At 49.3% G+C, this 19,778-nt stretch overlaps 1 protein-coding gene across 3 annotated transcripts in view; it reads right to left on the bottom strand.

Moving 5' to 3' along the window:
- The window catches only part of LOC138521877 (E3 ubiquitin-protein ligase TRIM39-like), a 136,862-nt gene that overhangs the window by 78,366 nt on the left and 38,718 nt on the right, over positions 1–19,778 (bottom strand). For 2 of the 3 annotated variants that reach the window (XM_069635034.1, XM_069635036.1), the window contains exons 3-4: positions 12,301–12,333; positions 6,178–6,408 (exon numbers count right to left, since the gene is read on the bottom strand). In XM_069635034.1, coding sequence (XP_069491135.1) covers positions 6,178–6,408; positions 12,301–12,333 — 264 coding nt within the window. The remainder of the gene's footprint in view (positions 1–6,177; positions 6,409–12,300; positions 12,334–19,778) is intronic. The other variant, XM_069635035.1, reaches the window with a different exon arrangement.

Genomic DNA, 19,778 nt, shown 5'->3' with positions numbered 1-19,778 from the left:
AGGACTTCCACTTCCACTTCTGCCTGGGTCACTTTATACCAGGACTTCCACTTCCACTTCTGCCTGGGTCACTTTATACCAGGACTTCCACTTCTGCCTCGGTCACCTTATACCAGGACTTCCACTTCTGCCTGGGTCACTTTATACCAGGACTTCCACTTCCACTTCTGCCTGGGTCACTTTATACCATGACTTCCACTTCCACTTCTGCCTGGGTCACTTTATACCAGCACTTCCACTTCCACTTCTGCCTGGGTCACTTTATACCATGACTTCCACTTCCACTTCTGCCTGGGTCACTTTATACCATGACTTCCACTTCCACTTCTGCCTGGGTCACTTTATACCAGGACTTCCACTTCCACTTCTGCCTGGGTCACTTTATACCATGACTTCCACTTCCACTTCTGCCTGGGTCACTTTATACCAGGACTTCCACTTCCACTTCTGCCTGGGTCACTTTATACCAGGACCTCCACTTCTGCCTCAGTCACTTTATACCAGGAATTCCACTTCTGCCCTGGTCACTTTATACCAGGAATTCCACTTCTGCCTGGGTCACTTTATACCAGGACATCCACTTCCACTTCTGCCTGGGTCACTTTATACCAGGACATCCACTTCCACTTCTGCCTGGGTCACTTTATACCAGGACTTCCACTTCCACTTCTGCCTGGGTCACTTTATACCAGGACTTCCACTTCCATGTCTGTCTGGGTCACCTTATACCAGGACTTCCACTTCTGTCTGGGTCACTTTATGCCAGGATTTCCACTTCCACTTCTGCCCGGGTCACTTTATACCAGGACTTCCACTTCCATGTCTGTCTGGGTCACCTTATACCAGGACTTCCACTTCCACCTGGGTCCCTTTATACCAGGACTTCCACTTCTGTCTGGGTCACTTTATACCAGGACTTCCACTTCCACTTCTGCCTGGGTCACTTTATACCAGGACTTCCACTTCTGCCTCGGTCACTTTATACCAGGACTTCCACTTCTGCCTCGGTCACTTTATACCAGGACTGCAACTTCTGCCCGGGTCACTTTATACCAGGACTGCAACTTCTGCCCGGGTCACTTTATACCAGGACTTCCACTTCTGCCCTGGTCACTTTATACCAGGACTTCCACTTCTGCCCGGGTCACTTTATACCAGGACTTCCACTTCTGCCCTGGTCACTTTATACCAGGACTTCCACTTCTGCCTGGGTCACTTTATACCAGGACATCCACTTCCACTTCTGCCTGGGTCACTTTATACCATGACTTCCACTTCCACTTCTGCCTGGGTCACTTTATACCAGGATTTCCACTTCTGCCCTGGTCACTTTATACCAGGAATTCCACTTCTGCCCTGGTCACTTTATACCAGGAATTCCACTTCTGCCTGGGTCACTTTATACCATGACTTCCACTTCCACTTCTGCCTGGGTCACTTTATACCAGGACTTCCACTTCTGCCCTGGTCACTTTATACCAGGAATTCCACTTCTGCCTGGGTCACTTTATACCAGGACATCCACTTCCACTTCTGCCTGGGTCACTTTATACCAGGACATCCACTTCCACTTCTGCCTGGGTCACCTTATACCAGGACTTCCACTTCTGTCTGGGTCACTTTATACCAGGACTTCCACTTCCACTTCTGCCTGGGTCACTTTATACCAGGACTTCCACTTCCACTTCTGCCTCGGTCACTTTATACCAGGACTGCAACTTCTGCCCGGGTCACTTTACACCAGGACTTCCACTTCTGCCCGGGTCACTTTATACCAGGACTTCCACTTCTGCCCTGGTCACTTTATACCAGGACTTCCACTTCTGCCTGGGTCACTTTATACCAGGACTTCCACTTCCACTTCTGCCTGGGTCACTTTATACCAGGACTTCCACTTCCACTTCTGCCGGGGTCACTTTATACCAGGACCTCCACTTCCAACCCATCCTATGTTTTAGGATGCTCCGAGGTCCAAACTCCCCCATGCCCCCTTTTTACAAAAACACTGGACAGAGGATGACTGGCAGTAACAACATCCACTTACACACATCATACTGGACCTGTCCCGCTAATCGGGCCAGGCAAAGTCAGGCACTCGATGCCAAGTGCATACACCTGATACCCATTAGCTCTCCTCACATGAATAAAAGGCAGCACCCAAAGACACACTCTGAGCAAGGCAGAACACGAGTACGAGCAGGGCTTCTGGGAAGAAGGCAAGCCTACTGGAGCAGAACGACAGACCGAGGGACGGAACCAGTGGGTCAGAAACCCCAAGAGTTCCTTACCAGAGGTTGTTGCCTCTGACAGGCCGCGGACAACACGTGGAGAAGGCCAGATCCCACAAGTGAAGATTGCATTGCGTTCCGAGGCTGCCAGAGACCCTCTCAGAAGAGACGCTCACAGCCGGTGAGTTTGGAAAGCAATCTGAAAGACCAGTGTGTTTTAGAGGGTTTTGAAGTGGCAACATTTACCGCAAGTGGAGGCTGCGCGCGTGTGAATGAAACGCGAGAAAAGGCAGACCTCTGAATGAACTTTAAAGTGAACAAGTAGCTGCGAAGACAGCGATACTAAGGAACGGAGTGGTCTGGTGAAAGGAAGTAGCCCACTCGAAGCTCGCTGTTACAAGTGAACTGTTTGAAACATAAGCGTATGATCAGCAAAAGTGAAATAAAGAAGAGAACTCCCAGAGAAAGGGAGGAAAGTGAAAGTTGAACTGTGAACATTTAGTCGAAGTGGTCCTGCGAAGGTCATAGTTAAATCCATCGCACAATCGAAAGTCTTCGACTTGCTTGAATTGAAGAGACATTCTGAATAGGGGTCCGAGCCCGACAGAGGGAGACCCAAAGTGAGACAAACATGGGGAAGGGAACCACATTGCTTGTTTGGGTGGAACTATATTCTGAAAAGGGGTCTGAGCCCGACAGAGGGAGACCCAAAGTGAGACAAGCTTGGGGAAGGGAGATTCCTTGCTTGTTCGCGTTGAATTACATATGTTGAGGGGTCCGAGCCCGACAGAGGGAGACCCAAAGTGAGACAAGCTTGGGGAAAGGAGCCCCTTACTTCTTTGTGTTGAACTTTAATTTTTGTGAGTTCTGAGCCCGGCAGAGGGGGACCTTTGGGAACTGTTTATGATGAAACCTTGTTTTGAAGCCAAAGAAAAGAGACTTAAACGTGGAAGGCCAGGCGGGCCTCGATCGACGTGGTGAAATGTTTACTGTGTTAGAAGCTGAGCCAGAGTGTGTCATCCTGCCTACAGGGACAGCCTTATTCCATGAGGTTTAACATGGGGAGGAGAGCTCGTTCAACCACACTTACTTATTTCAACATTGATTTTCCTTTCGCATACGTTTCTTCTTTTTACACTTTTGTACAAAGAATAGGGCAGGCATTAGGTTTTGTTAACATAGGCCATTTTGATTTGACAGACTCCACTAGGACTGCGTTATTAATTATTTGATGGTCGAGACGACTCCCATCTTAGTTATCCGGCAGACTAGGAGTTTCTCCAACCCCAACCATTTCAATAAAGGTTTTACAAATTGTACCCATTGTGTCAGTGTCATACTTGTGATACCATGTCTCCCCTACAGCAAGCAATGTCTCTTTATCTCCTGAACATCAACTTACTTATAGGGCCACTTTTCAACCACTCTTGTCTTTTTGTTAACCCACAAGCCAAGTACTTTCAATTCAACCTCTATTGGCTTTGGCAATGTTAGTTCATGACTAGTTGCTGTTCCGTTCACACCATAGTCATTCATTTACAAGCTCTACCTTTAAAGATGTTATATTAGCCTCTTTTCCTCTGCTAGCAACAGTTACTCTCAAAGAAACCTTTACTTTAGCTTCTTTTGGCTGAGGGCAAAGCTTATCCAACTCTTGGCTTATTGTAATGCTTGTTTCCTTTGGGTCACAATATTGAGGTTTAACACTCGGTTTCACAGGATACAATGTTATTGTGACTTTACTCAGGTTTGGTCTCTGTGTTAAAATCACTTTTAGGCACACGCAACTATTATTAACTTGGTTAAAGCAGTTTTTTATAATGTTCAATGCCTCCTTCCACAGCGTATTCATCTATACGCGAGTGCTACAATTGTTGCACTCCATTGTCTGACACGATCCGGTCAGCTTCAGTCAATTTCACTCCCTTGCAAGTGAAAGCAACTGGTTACAGTTGCCTGCTTGACAATGCCTGAAGGCTTGAGAACGCGCAAAAACACTCACCGGCTTCTCGGGCCCCTGTCACTGGCTGCTGGACTTCTACTACAGTGGTTTTCCCGACTCAGCATACTTCCCTCTGCAAGCTGCCTTCGGTCCCACCACAGAGGCGCAGAGTTCGCTCTCCATGACCCCCTGCAGCATGCCAGCCTCCAGGCACTGTCTCTGCATGCATCTTGCTGCGAAATCTCTCAAATCAGGTTCACATGGGGGAAAGCTTTCAAATCTTAAGCTTCCCGCTGTGCAACCTCTGCAATCCAGGCTTGGGGGAAAAGGACCAACTCAGGACTAGTAACTGAAGAAATCCTGGTGTCCTTTCTTTCCTCACACTTCTGTGGATTCTGCCAGCAACGTGCTTTCCTCTGCCACTTTCTACTGCCCCAGCTGCTTCTGCTGCTGCTACAACTGCTACTGCCCCTCCAGCCACAACCACGACTAATGGCCTGCACAAGAGGGAGCTTTTTAAGCCTCTCAGCCTCCCTCGGGTGTGCTGTTAAGCCTAATTGCCTGACCTTCAGGTCTGCATTGCTCTTCAGCCCTCTTCTTCATCCAAATACTCTTGGGATTATGGGACTTGGAGTCCCAAACAGCAAAGTTAGTTCTAAATGGTGATTTTCCATTTTTGACTTTAGAACTATTTTGCTTATACATTTTTACAAATGCTTCATCCTTTTTCTTCACAGAAGGGAAAGGCAGTTCATGTAGGCCACCATTTACAGGTTTCCTTTCTCTGTACCTTTGATATGATATGATATGGCATTTGTAACGCGCCTATACACAAGTGTTTCAAGGCGCGACGAGGCAGGGAGGGGGGACAAAGGGAAGACAGACAACGATCTTACTAGGACAGGTGTCATTCAGATCACGCAAGTGCATGGGAAGAGGGGAAGGGAAAGTGCAAGGGGAAGGGGAGAGGGGAAAGTGCAGTACAGGGATAGTAGAATAGCAAGATAAATAATAAAGGGCCAGCTGGTGGCAAGTGCAAGGTAAGTGCAGAAAAGTGCTGGGAGGGGGGCTTTAGGGATGCAGAGACAGTCCCGCAGTGCAGGGGTTGCCAGGGAGGCAGTGCAGGGGGCAAGTGGCTGGGCCAGGTACCGAGATCAGTGAGAGTGGCCCAGTGCAGATTCAGTGCAGTTTCAATCAGGAATTTAGCAGGGGAGAGGGGGAGAGAAAGCAGAAGCAAAGAGGAAGGTTTTGAGGTGCTTCCGGAACCAGAGATGGTTCTCCTCAAGTTTCAGGGAGGCAGGAAGGCTGTTCCAGAGGGAGGCCCCTGCCGCAGAGAGAGATCCACCCCCAACTCGTTGCTTGGAGAAGCGGCTGACCCTGAGGGAGTAGGAGGCGGATGAGCGAAGAGCTCGAGAAGGAAGATATTTAGGAAGAGAGAGTTGAAGGAATTTCGGCCCCAGGCCCCAGAAGGCCTTGTGGACAATGCAGAGGGTTTTGAACTTAATCCTCGCAGCCACTGGGAGCCAGTGCAGAGATTTCAGTCCTGGAGAGATACGGTCTCTGGGCTTGAGGCCAAGGACAAGTCTCGCAGTCCTGTTCTGGATGAGTTGCAGAGGGCGGAGAGTAGAGGCAGGCAGATTTAGATAGAGGCTGTTATAGTAGTCCAGCTTAGAGAGAACCAGGGCTCTGGAGACAGTGAGCTTCTGGGGTAAGGAGAGGAAAGGAAGAATACCTCTGAGGAGGTGCAGCTGGTAGTGTGACGTCTTTGAGATGTCAGAAATGTGAGGAGAGAAGGAGAGTGTGGAGTCGAAGATGACCCTGAGGTTTTTTGCCTGGCAGGTAGGAGCAGGAAGAGGGCCAAGTGAGGCCGGCCAGAGAGCTGCAGGGAAGAAGGGGGGTTTTTAGTTACTCCCTGTCCTGCTGCTGATACCTCTGTTCTATCTCTGGGATCAGGCCCCTGTGGGTGGATTGCTGTTCTAGTTCTATAGGTTTCTGATCCCCTCTCACCTTCAGTAGATCCACGTCCTGCTGCTGGCACTTCCTCTCCAGCTCTGTTATCAGGTCCCTGTGGGTGCTTTGCTGCTCCTCCAGTCGGGTCAGTTTCTCCTGAATCTTCTTCATCTTCTCCTCTTGCTCCTTCTCCAGTCTGCTGAGCAGCTGCTGTTTCTCCTTCTCCAGAAACTGCTTCAGATGCTCAAATGTACTAAGGATGCTCTCTCTCTGCTTCATAATGTTTCCCTTAAAAATAGATTTAAACAAACAATAGACGCATTATATGTCTGATTATTATATTAACTATCATAACATATCTTACATATAACACCTGTAGTGATTCCCTCTCAATAACTCTTAAAATCATAAATCTAACACACATGAATTACTGATTGGCAATGATTATTTTTTATAAACCAGTTTTTATTAAGTTTTTTCCATATTCCAACATTATTCCTCATATCCTTGTTCAAATACACATTTTTCTTACGGTTGACCATTCGTCCTATCCCATTCCTCCTTACTCTCCCTCATTTTACCCCCTTCCTTACCTTGCCCTCTATCCCCTGCCTCACCCCTCCTGTAGTATCTCGTACCGATGTGCCCCTTCTCTCAGGCACCCATGTCCCATTTCCCCCATATCTCCTCACACTTCCTCATGGACCCCCCCCATTCCTGTATGTGATCTGCTCCATTCTGCTGCAATGGTCCATTCCAATCTGTCATGTTCCCAAAGTGGGCATTTCCTAGGTCTCCCATTTTGCCACTAGGTCCCTTTTTACCACCATCGATGGTATGTGTATCAGTGTCTCTTCCCTCTACTTTCTTCAATCTCCCCTCTTATATGCAGTAACATCATCTTAGGTGATGGTACATTGAACCAAAAAGTAGTCTACGTGAGACATCGAGTCGTGTGCTCAGGAATAGTACGAGAACTGTCTTTTACCGGAGTGTAACCCTCTCCAGACATCCCGTAATCCGGTTGCCTCCAAAAAGGTCACCAGCTTGGTGCGCGTCTCCTCCCCTCCCGGGAGTTGCCCCCATCTGAAAACATCTATTCGCCCGTGAAGGACGTCAGTAAAGTCACCTCTCACTATGGTTACATTTGCACCATGTGTTGCCAGTATCGCCTGTATTTTGTTAATTAAGTCTGGTTGTAATGGTGGAGGTGCGTAAACGTTTAGTATGGTAATTGCTTCCCCCGGTAATTCCCCTGGTCACTACCAGACATTGTCCTCCCCTTCTCTCTCCACTTGACCCAACTGGAATGGAATGCTATGACTGATGTAGACTGCCACCCCGCTGGAGCCTCTGTAGTATCCTGCATGTTCTACTAATGTATATTGATCCCTGCCCAGAAACCTACACTCTGAGCCATCAAGTGCATTTCCTGCAATAGTAATATGCAGGCTTTCTGCCTCATCAAATACTTTGTCATCAGCCCCTCTCTTAATCTCATCATTTCGGCATTTCACAATCCTACATTCTCCTTGCATCGTTCCGTGTAGTGTCATTTGCCTCTGCGTTGTCCTTTCCCAGGTGTGAGATCCCTTGCCTTGTTGTTAAGTCAAGATGTATATACCGAACTGCATGTGTGCATGTCTAACTACCCATATTCTCTCGCTCCCTGCCCCTTGACCCCTCGAACAAACCCAACAACATCCCTCCTGCACCCTATACTTCCCCACAACTTGAAGCATCTGTTGACCCCAAAACAACTATCGCTCGTCCCAACCCTTGATAGGGGCCTCTGGATTTGCAAGGGGGGCTGTGCCTGCTGGCCGCTCTACCCGAAGTCTTGAATTTTACCAACTTGAGTCTGTTGCTTATTCACTGTTGTTGCTCTCATGCTCCCCCTCCCCACTCCACCCCCCTCCTGGGACCACATCAATGTCAATTATTTGCAGTCTATCTTGCATATCTGCTGTTTCCTGACTTACAACTGCTTTTCCCTTCTCCCTGAGGGGGCCATTTCTGTTCCTGCATTTTAGTTTTGCCCCTTCTGCTTTATCCGTTGCTGCGGGCCGATTGTTTCTGTCCAGTCCCATGCATCAGTAGGGCGTTTGAAGAGCCTAACTCCCTGAGGGCCGCAGTGTTGCTGGATAGATTGTGGCATACTTAATTTCTTTTTCCCCTAGCTACCTGTGCACCGCGTCAAAGGATTGCTGCGCGTTTTGTACCGCTTTGGTGAAGTCGGGGTATAGTGCAATCCTTGCCCCATTATACTCCAGAGTTCCCTTCTTTCCTTCTGCTTGTAAGATTACATCGCGATTGCTGTAATTTAACAGTTTGGCAATGATTTGTCTTGGTGGGGTGCCTCGCAGTGGCTCCTTACTTGGTACTATGTGCCCTTTCAATTGAGAAACAATTAGACAGCCCATGTGGGCCCATCTTTCTTCCATCTGCTGCGTCCTTTTCTACATTTTTATCATGTCTCAACGTGGTCATAACATCTTCGACAGACGATATACGCTCTTCCGCTTCTCCTACTCGTGGCGCTGACACTTATGCAGGTACTATCTCCGGAGACTGACATCCAGACCTACTGAATCTATCCTTTGCTCCAGCTGTGTCTTTGCCTCGTGTACGGCTCTCAAGATTTCCTGGGTAGCCTGAGATTCTGCGTTTCCCCTGTCCTCCATTGTCGACTATGGTCTTGTCTCCGGTGCTTGTTGTGTTTTGGGCCCTCCTGTCCTATATGCGTCAATCTTAGACGGATGGTTTGGTTTCTTGCCCTTATACTTATCCATTTTCATAATTGGGTGTAGCGTGGGTATCACTCTTTTGCCCGCTGTATAGTCTTCCAGAGAATTCCCTCCGCACTCTGTCCTGCCCCGCTCCCTCTATCTCCTTTGTTGCCGTGCCTCCTTGTAATAGCGCCTTTTTCCAGCCCCTCTTATGCAGGGCTTCCCACGGCTCCCTGCGCCTGACGATGGGTTGTTGTAGCTACTTGTGTTCCTTGCCAGTTGGCGCTGGGTACTGTGAGAAACCAGAGGGTGTCTCACCCGATAGTCCCCAGGGATCTCTCTCTCAGGTGGCCAGGTCACGGCCATCCCCATTGTATCCAGACCCTGGGGGTGGGCCAGTGCGGGAGGATCGTCTGGGTGAGGGGTCCTTGGGGAGTGGGACACCTGATGGCGAGACGCGGTATCCCTTTCCCTCTAACACATTTAACCCCTCCTACCAGGTAGGATACCGGGGAACTTTAACTCCCTCCCCTTCCCTACACAAACACTGCTACACAAACCGCCCACTTTGGGAGAAAACAGACTAATACCCAAGCAATGTACCTGACCTGTCCAAATACCATGGTCAGGCAGAGTCAGGCAATTACCTTTGACAATACACACCTGACTTCAATTGAACCTCCCCACAGGGATAAAAGGCGGAGTACGAGAGCACACTTTGAGCGAGGCAAAGCACACAAAGGAGCGGTTCTTCCCAGGCAGCAGCTGAGCCGATGGAGAGAGACGGCAGACCGTGAAAGGAGAACAAAGAAGGAGATACCCTTGACCTTTTCGACAAGTGATCGTTATACTCCTAGGAACTTGAAAGCAGCACGTGTGAGGCCAACAAGGGAAACCGAAGAATCCTGCATTGTGTGTCTGACATATCCGAGGCCCGCCTGCATGAATGACCGAGTCGGGGAGGAGCAGCAGCCGCTGTGGTATCGTCCTTGGCTCCGAGATCAAAGCCACAAACGGAGAAATCAACACAGCCGGTGAGTTGAAGGAAACTGTATGAGACCGGTCTGTGTTGAAACGAAGGTTGCAAGCAGCAACATTGTTACACGAAAGAGCGAACGTTGAAGCGTTTGATGAAAGACGCGGGTAAAGGCCAGACGGCTGATGAATTGTTTGAGCATTTAACGCGAACTAAGATAAAAAATAGCAGAGTTGTCTGGCACCGCGTGTGTGTCCAATTAAAGGTCTCTGACTGATGTATCCCACAAAGAAGTGGCAAAAGGAACTGTAATATGTCAATGTGAAAACGAAGAATAGAAATCAAATAAGAATGAATCAAAGTGGTCCTGCAAGGATATAAGTAAAATCAATTGCACAGTGGAAGGTCTTTGATTATGAATAAATGCATCAAGGTCTGAGCCCGGGTGACTGAGACCTATGTGAATTTATCGAACTGTGAAATAAGAAGAAAGCGAGAGTGCAAGATCCGAGCCCGATCGAGGGAGACCTATTGTGAATCAGTGTATCAAAGGGGTCCGAGCCCGGCTGAGAGAGACCCAGGGTAAACAGTGCACCCGAGACTTTGTAAGCGTGAGACTCCTAAAGAGAAAGAAACTTTGATGTTGTGTTTTGCCATTTTACGAATGAGAGACTTTATTGGGAATGAGACTTTGTCGCAGAAGGCCCTGGTTTATATCCTGACCTGCATCCTCGTGCTGGAGAAGCCAGAATCTGTGCTAAGCTCGAGTGTGCCACCTTGCCCCGTGCTGAAAACGTGGGGAAGGAAAGCTAATTGACCGGCTGTACTGACATATTCTTTCTTGAATACTCTTTCTTTTGCATACATTATTTTCCCACACCATTTGTATTTAGAAGAAGGGATTGGCAATAGGTTTATTAGCATAGGCCCTTTTTATTTTGAAAAGACTCCATTAGGACTGTGTTATTTTTACTTTGATGGTTGTAGCCTACTCCCATCCTTCAATTTAGGGTTAGCTAGGCGTTCATCCAACCCATTGAAGTTCAATAAATACCCTTGAACTGTGATCACTTGTGTCTGTCTTCACTGTTTGATATCATGCCTTCCTTACAGTACCCAAGCCCGCTGTAAGTATGGGTGGTTGTTATTAGTAGACCCAACCTCTCATTGGTGCAAGTGTCTGGCTGCTAGTGTAGTGTGTCAGCAAGCAGTAGGTGGTAATCCATAACTGGCTGTGGTTGTCGATGTGTTCCAGAGATACTGTAGTCTCTGGTTCTATAGTTACACTCCCAGGCGGGGATAGATGTGTTAGGAAGTCACGGACACTGACAGGAGTCGGACTCTGGGAGGGCGAGGTCCAGTTTGCTTCTGCAGGTAAACTTTCTGTTGTCAGCGAGTCTCACGCCCTCAAAGCACTGTGAATGGAACTAAGCTTCAGCATTCAGAACTCTTTGATTCCAGGAGGGGTAGCCGGGGGGGCGGGACTCTATCTCCCACCTCCACAGAGAGGACTGTGGTGATATTCCAGCTCCAGCCTGGTTCCAGGCCCCTGTGCCCTTCTCTCTGCATCCCAACCTACCGGTCCACTACTTTCAGCCTGAGCTCCTCCTCCCAGCCATTCCGGAGCTCACTCCGTTCACTCCTCCACAGATCCTCCCCGACCTCCAGACTTCACCCATGTGTCCCACAAGGATTCACCTCCTCATCGATTTTGTTCCGAGGTTTAGCACTGCCGTTTTTGGTGCAAATACCTTTTGGGCCATCAATCCCGGGGCGGGCGGCACTTCTCTGCTGCTACTCCATTTTCTGTGCAACAGCACCCCCCCACCCCCAGATGTGCAATGATGTATCAGCTAATGGTCAGCAGACTGACAGTAACATTCTAGTTCATAGATTGTTCCTCTAGAAATGGCCGTCAAGTTCATGCAAAGACTGGGTGAGAGTACCGGTCTAGTCATTCCACTATTATGGATCAGAATGGGTGTTAGAGGGGCACAAATACCAGAACCTCTCTCTGTCTGGTTTAGAACATTGTTATTACCAATATGTGTACCCCTACAACTTTTTTCATTTGCACGCATCCAGTTTCGCTATGCTCAATAGTATGTGATCTCCCTCAGAGACAGTTGCTTGGTTGATCCAGCAGCCGAATGAGATTGCTGGTCTAGCTGTGGGAATTCATCCTTGACGACAATTGGTTAGCTAGGGACATAAAATACTGGGTTTGTTCAAACGAGAAAACTCTTGGGAGGTGGAAATACTGGAGAATTCATGACGGACTGTGCCGTGATTATGGTAAGTAAGTAACTAGTTCAGTATTGTGGGTTTTTTGGCAATATGTGTCAATTTTAAGTAAATTAGATCGACAATAGGGGTAGTAACAGGTATACCTTTATCAACAGGCATGAAGTGAGGATCAAACTGAATATCTATAACACAGAAAGTTTGATGGTACTCCAACACTGAATTACTTACCCTAGTGCTGAGAATTCTAGACATGCTCTCTTTCTAAATTAAATCCGACAAGAAAAAGAATAGTTATTTTTGACAACATTTGTGATATAAAAAATATGTTGAATGATATGATATGATATAGCATTTGTAACGCGCCTATACACAAGTGTTTCAAGGCGTGACGAGGCAGGGAGGGGGGAACAAGGGGAGACAGACAACGATCCTACTAGGCCAGGTGTCATTCAGATCGCGCAAGTGCATGGGTAAGGGGGACGGGAAAAGTGCAAGGGGGAAAGGGAGAGGGGAAAGTGCAGTACAGGGTTAGTAATGAACAAGATAAATAATAAGGGCCAGCTGGTGGCAAGTGCAAGATAAGTGCAGACAAGTGCTGGGAAGGGGGGCTGTAGGGATACAGAGACAGTCCCGCAGTGCAGGGGTTGCCAGGAAGGCAGTGCAGGGGAGAGTGGCTGGGCCAAGGACCGAGATTGGTGAGTGGCCCAGTTGCTGATTCAGTACAGTTTCAGTGATTTAGCAGGGGAGAGGGAGAGAGAAAGCAGAAGCAAAGAGGAAGGTTTTGAGGAGATGGTTCTCCTCAAGTTTCTTGGAGGCAGGAAGGCTGTTCCAGAGGGAGGCCCCTGCTGCGGAGAGAGATCTCCCCCCAACTCGTTGCTTGGAGAAGCGGCTTACCCTGAGGGAGTTGGAGGCGGAAGAGCGAAGTGCTCGAGAAGGAAGATATTTAGGAAGGGAGAGTTGAAGGTAATTTGGCCCCAGGCCCCAGAAGTCCTTGTGGACAATGCAGAGGGTTTTGAACTTAATCCTCGCAGCCACTGGGAGCCAGTGTAGCGATTTCAGTCCTGGAGAGATACGGTCCCTGGGCTTGAGGCCAAGGACAAGTCTCGCAGTACTGTTCTGGATGAGTTGCAGAGGGCGGAGAGTAGAGGCAGGCAGATTTAGATAGAGGCTGTTACAGTAGTCCAGCTCCGAGAGAACCAGGGCTCTGGAGACAGTGAGCTTCTGGGGGAAGGAGAGGAAAGGAAGGATACCTCTGAGGAGGTGCAGCTGGTAGTGTGACTTCTTAGAAACGTCAGAAGATGACCCCGAGGTTTTTTGCCTTGCAGGTAGGAACAGGAAGAGGGCCAAGAGAGGCCGGCCAGAGAGCTGCAGGGAAGGAGGGAGTGGGTGTGCCGATGAGTAGAATCTCGGTCTTACTGGCATTAAGGCAGAGGTCATTGGCGGCACACCATTCCTGGATAGCAGAAAGACAGTCAGAGATGAGGGAAGGAGAAGAGGAGGCCGAGGGTAGCCTGAAAATGAGCTGGGTATCATCCGCATAGCACTGAAAGTTGGGGCAGAGAGCAGCGATGAGGTGGGCGAGAAGTGCCAGATACTGGTTGAACAGCCAGGGAGAGAGGTTAGAACCCTGGGGGACACCACAGGTAGAGAAAAAGATGTCAGACAGGAAAGACCCCAGTTGGACCTGGGAGGGTCGATTTGAGAGGAAAGAGGTCAGCCAAGCCAGAGCCTGACCAGTGATACCCAGGTTATCACGGAGACGGTTGAGCAGGATGGTATGGTTGACAGTATCAAAGGCAGAAGAGAGATCAAGCAAAATGAGAACACATGGAATGTTAGAGTTAAGGTTCCAGAGCAGGTCCTCACGGATGTTCAGGAGAGCAGTTTCCGTGCTTCTGGCAGCTCTGAAGCCAGACTGATGGTCATGAAGGCTACCAACAGATTCAGCATGGAGATTAAGCTGGGAGATGGCAAGTTTCTCCAGGAGCTTGCCCAGGAAAGGAGTGATAGAGATAGGGCGATAGTTTGCTGGGCAGGACGGGTCGGAAGAGGGTTTCTTAAGAAGGGGGTGCACAAGGGAGTGCTTGAGAGGGGATGGGAAGACTCCAGAGGCGAAGGAGTGATTGCAGAAGTCAGCAAGGGCAGGAGCCAAGGAGTCGATGTGGTCCTTAATAGTTTTGGAGGAGCAGGGGTGAACCTGTGTTGACGAGACTTTCATAGATCGGACTTGTCTCGAAACCGCAGAAAAAAGGGGAAAGGCAGAGAAGGAGAGAGGAGGGGTGGCTGCAGGAGGGCCAGAGGATGGGCAGGGAATAGAGGGGGGGAGGTGATGGGAGGAGAGTGAGGACAGGATGTCCTGAGTTTTTGAAATGAAGTGAGAGGCCAGTGCCGTACAGAGGGCCTGGGAGGGGGCAGGAGAGGTAGAGACTGCAGCAGGGTTGGCCAGCTCCTTGCAGATTTTAAAGAGTTCAACCGAATTGTTAGATGCTGCAGTGATGCGGGCTTGGATAAGGGCTCTCTGGTGAGAACGGAGAGCCGGTATTGCCTTTGGAGCAGGCGACAGGCCAGTTTGTCAGAGGATGAACATGAAGCACGCCATTTCCTCTCTGCCACCCTGCACAAGCGTTTAAGGGTGACGAGATCCGAGTCATACCAGGAGTTACATTTGGCTTCGGGCTTCAGGCGGATTCTCATAACAGGGGCAAGGATATCAAGAGTATCAGATATAGCAGAGTAGAGAGTGGAGAGGGCTGTGTCAGGGTGGGAGTCAGTCGAGGGGGGAAGAGGGGGCGAGAAGGTGGCAGCGAAAGCCTCAACTGACACACGCTTCATGGGTCGGATGACCGAGAAGGAAGATGGCAGTGATGAGGGTGGCTTTGCCTGTGGAGTAGGGAGGGTGAGGTGGGAGGACAGGAGAAAGTGATCACTCCAGGAGAGAGGGGTGGAGAGAGGGACAGAGCGGGGAAGGTCAGAAGAGATCAGGGCATCAAGAGTGTGCCCAGTCGAATGGGTTGGCCCAGACGGGAGAATAGAGAGTGAGAGAGAGTCGCAGAGGTCGCGAAAGAGTCCAGAGGGGGGACAGGAGGCATCCAGGTGGATGTTGAAGTCTCCAAGAAAGAGGTGTTGAGTGGTTGAGGACAGAAGTGAGGAGGAGAGGTCCGCCCACTCGGAGAGGAAGGAGGAAATTTGACCAGGTGGCCGATAGATAGTAGCCACGGTAAGGGAATGGCTAGGAGAGAGAGAGAGTCGGCAGACAAGACATTCAAAAGAGGAGTAGGTCTGCGGGGGAATAGCAGTGGCAGGAATCCACTCGGGGAAGATAAGAGCCACACCCCCCCCTGCACGGTTGGGCCTGGGCACGGAGAGGATCTTGTAGCCGTCAGGTAGGAGTGTGTCAAAGCTGGTGACAGAGCTGGCGTGAACCATGTCTCAGTGAGACAGAGTACGTCAAGGTCCAGTTCCTCAAGAAGGCGGCAGATATCAGAGGAATGTTTGACAGCAGAGCGAGAGTTAAGAGTGGCAATGTGGAGAAGGTTGCCATCTTTGAAGGACTTCCGGGGAGGGGTACAGATCAGAGGTACGCCCTGTGGAGGAGAAGAAGGAGCACGGGAGGGGGCAGGGAGGGAGGGTAGAGGCAAGGTAGCCGAGGACAGAGGAGGGGGGACAGCAGGAGAGGAAAGGAAGTTGATGAGGCGCGGGAAGCGTCTATCAAAGAGGTGAAGGTTGGCCTGAGGGCCTTGGACCAAGACGGTCCCATTAGCGTAGACATTAATGATGGCCTTAGAGGAGTGGAAGGAGACCAAGAGAACGTCCCAGCGGGTGCCACCATTAATGGGAGAAGAGGAGAAAGGAGAGAGCACAGAGACCATATGAAGGGTCCATAGGTCAGGTGAAGGCACGAAAAAGAGGATGTCAGTTAGAGTTTCCTTAGAGGAGGCACTGGTGTAGGTGTCAGCGATAGGGAGGCCTGGGTTGGAGACCAGGATGTCCTTTTTAAACTTTTTCCTACCAGATTTAGTGAGGAGAGCAGGATAGTCAATGGAGGAGCAGTTAGAAAAGATAGGTAAGATAGAGAGCACCATGGGATAGGAGGGAGTGGGGAGGGGGGTAGGACAAGCACAAGCGGGCAGGAAGAGAGCAGCAAGCCCTAGTTTACCACAAATTCAGAACACAGTGAACACAGTAATGCATATCAGGTACCCAGTGGAGAGGCCACCTAAGTTTGAAAATCCTGCGAGCAGAGAAAAACCCTAGTTTACCACAGATTCAGAACACAGTGAACACAGTAATGCATATCAGGTACCTAGTGGAGAGGCCACCTAAGTTTGAAAATCCTGCGAGGGGAGAAAAACCCTAGTTTACCACATTTTGCAAGGCATAGTGAAGACAGGGCACAATGCGAAGGAGGTGACAGGTCTAAAAGCGGTGGGCAGAGGGAGCAGGAGGAGCTAACCAAGGTGGACCGGCGCCAAGCGTCCCCTGCGGACACCTGCAGACACACAGGGAGCCGCAACTGTAGGAGTCGCCCTTGGCCTAGGGGCCCTTAGCCGCAGGGGGGCTGCCGGACAGAGGGCTGCCCAGGAGGGGGTGGTTATAGGCAGAGGGAGGAGAGGAAGGGGAGGGGGGTGTGGGCGGGCAGGGAGGCGGGAAGGGAGAGGAGGACCAGGAAATGGGAGGGGGGAGCAGGCACAACAACACGCTCAGAGCGCGAAGCAAATATTCAAAACAAAACACAAATCCACTCACGGAGGCCCGCAAGGGCCAGGCAGGGCTTCCTTGGCCTGCAGTTCCCTCAGGGCTACCGGCGACCCCTCTCCCACGCTCCGCTGAACAAAGAAGCAGGAGCGTGGGAGAATTTCAGAATGAAGAACTAATGCATTTCTAATGCTTGAGATCTATAAAATTAAGAAATAATCTTTGTTCGAGGATGAAAGCCAAGATAAAGACGTGACACTAAGATATTTTTAAATTTTAAACTTTAAGATAAGAAGCGCCGTTCTTGAGTTATCAGCATCATTCGACCATATGATATATTCTTCATATATTAATTATATGCTACAAAATTAATGGTAGCCCCGGTCATTTGTACACAGGGGATTTACCATTATGGGACAATGATGAAGAGGAGACTAAGGTGATAATCTCACCCGAAAATGTCATTATAATCTCCTCAGAGATACATACCACATTGAAAGTAAATAACAGTAATTTGAGATAACTCTCCCCCTTTTTTAAAATACTTTTGTCACCTGCAGATTTCTACAAAAAGGGTGTATGTGTGAACCCAGAATGTGAGGATAGAAGATGCAGAAATGTTAAAATTGTAAAAAGAAAAATCAGCCTATCAATTAGAATGCTCTGCTGAATCATTTGTGTGTTTACATAGCGTTGGAAATTATATATACTCCCAATGAATGTTCTGCAACAATGAGTCGTGAACTGAAACATGTTGAGGATTCTAAGAAACAAAGTTTCCAGGATATGGGCCCATTCGTGTGGATAAGCCTTAAACATTGCGTTGGATAGTCCATCTGGACCCGTTGCTCGCGAGTTAGTAGCTTTAGCTATAATCTCCAAGATGTCATCCAAGTCAAAGGAAAGTATCCACTCATGGTTTGTCACCCTTTCCTCGAACATTGGCGTTACCAAAATCAAGGGCGAATAGTGCAATAAAATGGGCTACCCAGGTCTCGTCGGCTATGGGGTTATGGGGTTAACTTGTAAAGCCACATGTTGTGTTTTATTCGTAAAGTTCAACAGAAACCAAATCTCTGCACTGTTTTTGCTGGCAATAGCTGCCAACATGTGTTCAGCATCTCTTTGGGCTAAAATACTCCTAGAGCCTTGCTACCAATTACCCTAAGTCTAAAGTTTGTATGGTCTCTGGGGGGAATGGACCAGCAGCGGCTTCCATCATTATCGCTCCTGCTAAAATGGCTGAATCCAGATTGTCCGTAAACGTGATTAAGCGCTCACTTGTCACAGTATTCAAAGATTCATGGAAATCCACTGTTGGGTTTGAGTGTGCTGGCACAACCCCCATCAAAGATCCACGCGCTGCCATTTGAAGGAAGTTGCGAATGTCTGAGGATGGCCGCAGTAGAATAATCGGCGGCAAGGCACTTAGCGGTTGCAGCAGAGGCATCAATGGACAGTTAATTGTAGAATCAGTTGCAAGGCGAGGTGCTTGGAGCAACTTTGCCAGCCTTGTGCACTTCAATGCATAGGCATAAGACCTATTTCCTATTAATTAAGTTATATTAGGTTAACAAAATAGTTGGCCACTTACTCCTGTCTCTATACAAGGGTTGAAGTCAGAAGAGTGTTCTGTTTCAGTACGGTAAGGCCTTTGTAGGAGCTATGCAGAAGCATCTCCCAGCCTAACAGCACTCCGAGTGCACTCTACAAGTGTGCGCATGCGGGTGTGCGCGTGTCATGCCACGCGGTACTTGGCGCCTGTGGAACCGCTGGCGGCGCGGACATTATCCGGCCGTGCACGCTGGTAGCCTGTCACGCCCACTTTCAGTTCCGCCCGTGCGTATGCGCGCTTACACGGCCCGGAGTATAAATACAGCTCCTTCCGGGTTGTGTACGCGTTGCAACGCTTCCGGTTTCCTACGTTAGTGCTGTCTGCCTTTTCGCCTGCTCTCACTCACTGCTGGATACCCGAATTCTATCGGGTCCTTTTTCCTATTCCCCTTGTCTTGCCTTCTGCCCTTCCTGTTTTTTCTCCTCCTGCCAGCCTCTTTGTGTACCAGACCTAGGCCTGTTTTCTTGGATTGCTGATTTCTTCTGATTCGGATACCTTCCTCTGTGATCCCCTGTGTACCAGATCCCGGCCTGTTTAAGGACTGCCTACCTTCCTTCGGAGCTTCATCCTAATACCACGGAGTATCTGCTTCAGCCGACTGCATTCCAGCACATTCCAGTTCATTCCGAAGGAGAGTCACGCAGGTCGCTTCGGGGTTTTTTGTGCCTTTCGGCTTTTTCCCCTTACCGGCGTTCCCGGGAGGAAGCACCGGAAACCCTTTTTGGGTACACGGTGGCTTCCTTCCGTGGGCGCCCCTACCTACATAAAAAAAAGGAGCGACCAAGAAGTAAAGGGAAGAAGGGTACTGGAAGAAGAGACAAAGGTGAGGAGTTAGGGGAGGGTGGCGAATCGGATTATACGTCCTCTGACGAGGATATCACCAATCCTGGTGACAGTTTGCAACGCCCAATTGAAGTTGAGATGGCTACACCACAGCAAGTGCAGGAACTTGTAGCAGCAGTCCAGAACTTAAATATGGAAATGCAGAATCTCAAGGCCGCCAATGCCACCCTTCAGCAACGAATAACAGAGAGAGAACGACCTTCCACCGACCTTCCACCGCTCCCCCTTGTGTCGGGCAAGTTTGATGGCACTCCAAAAAAAGTAAAAGAGTTTTTGGATGCGTGCCATTTGCACTTCTCATTCCGCCCTCAGACCTTTTCCTCGGACCATGCCAAGGTGGGGTTTATGATAACACACATGTCAGGTAATGCCCTGGCATGGGCTACTCCGTTGGTTGAACCTGCCGGATCCAGTCTTACAGGATTATGATGCTTTCAAGGGCTTGATACAACAAACCTTTCTACGTACTGAAAGTACCTACCTGGCTTCAGAGGATCTGCTGGACATCCGTCAAGGAAATTCGGATCTGCTAACCTACATTACAACGTTTAAA

Source organism: Ambystoma mexicanum, chromosome 13, assembly GCF_040938575.1.
Source record: "Ambystoma mexicanum isolate Mex_15411 chromosome 13, UKY_AmexF1_1, whole genome shotgun sequence".
In the NCBI taxonomy this organism is placed as follows: Eukaryota; Metazoa; Chordata; class Amphibia; order Caudata; family Ambystomatidae; genus Ambystoma; species Ambystoma mexicanum.
This window is presented reverse-complemented; position numbering and strand designations above follow the sequence as displayed.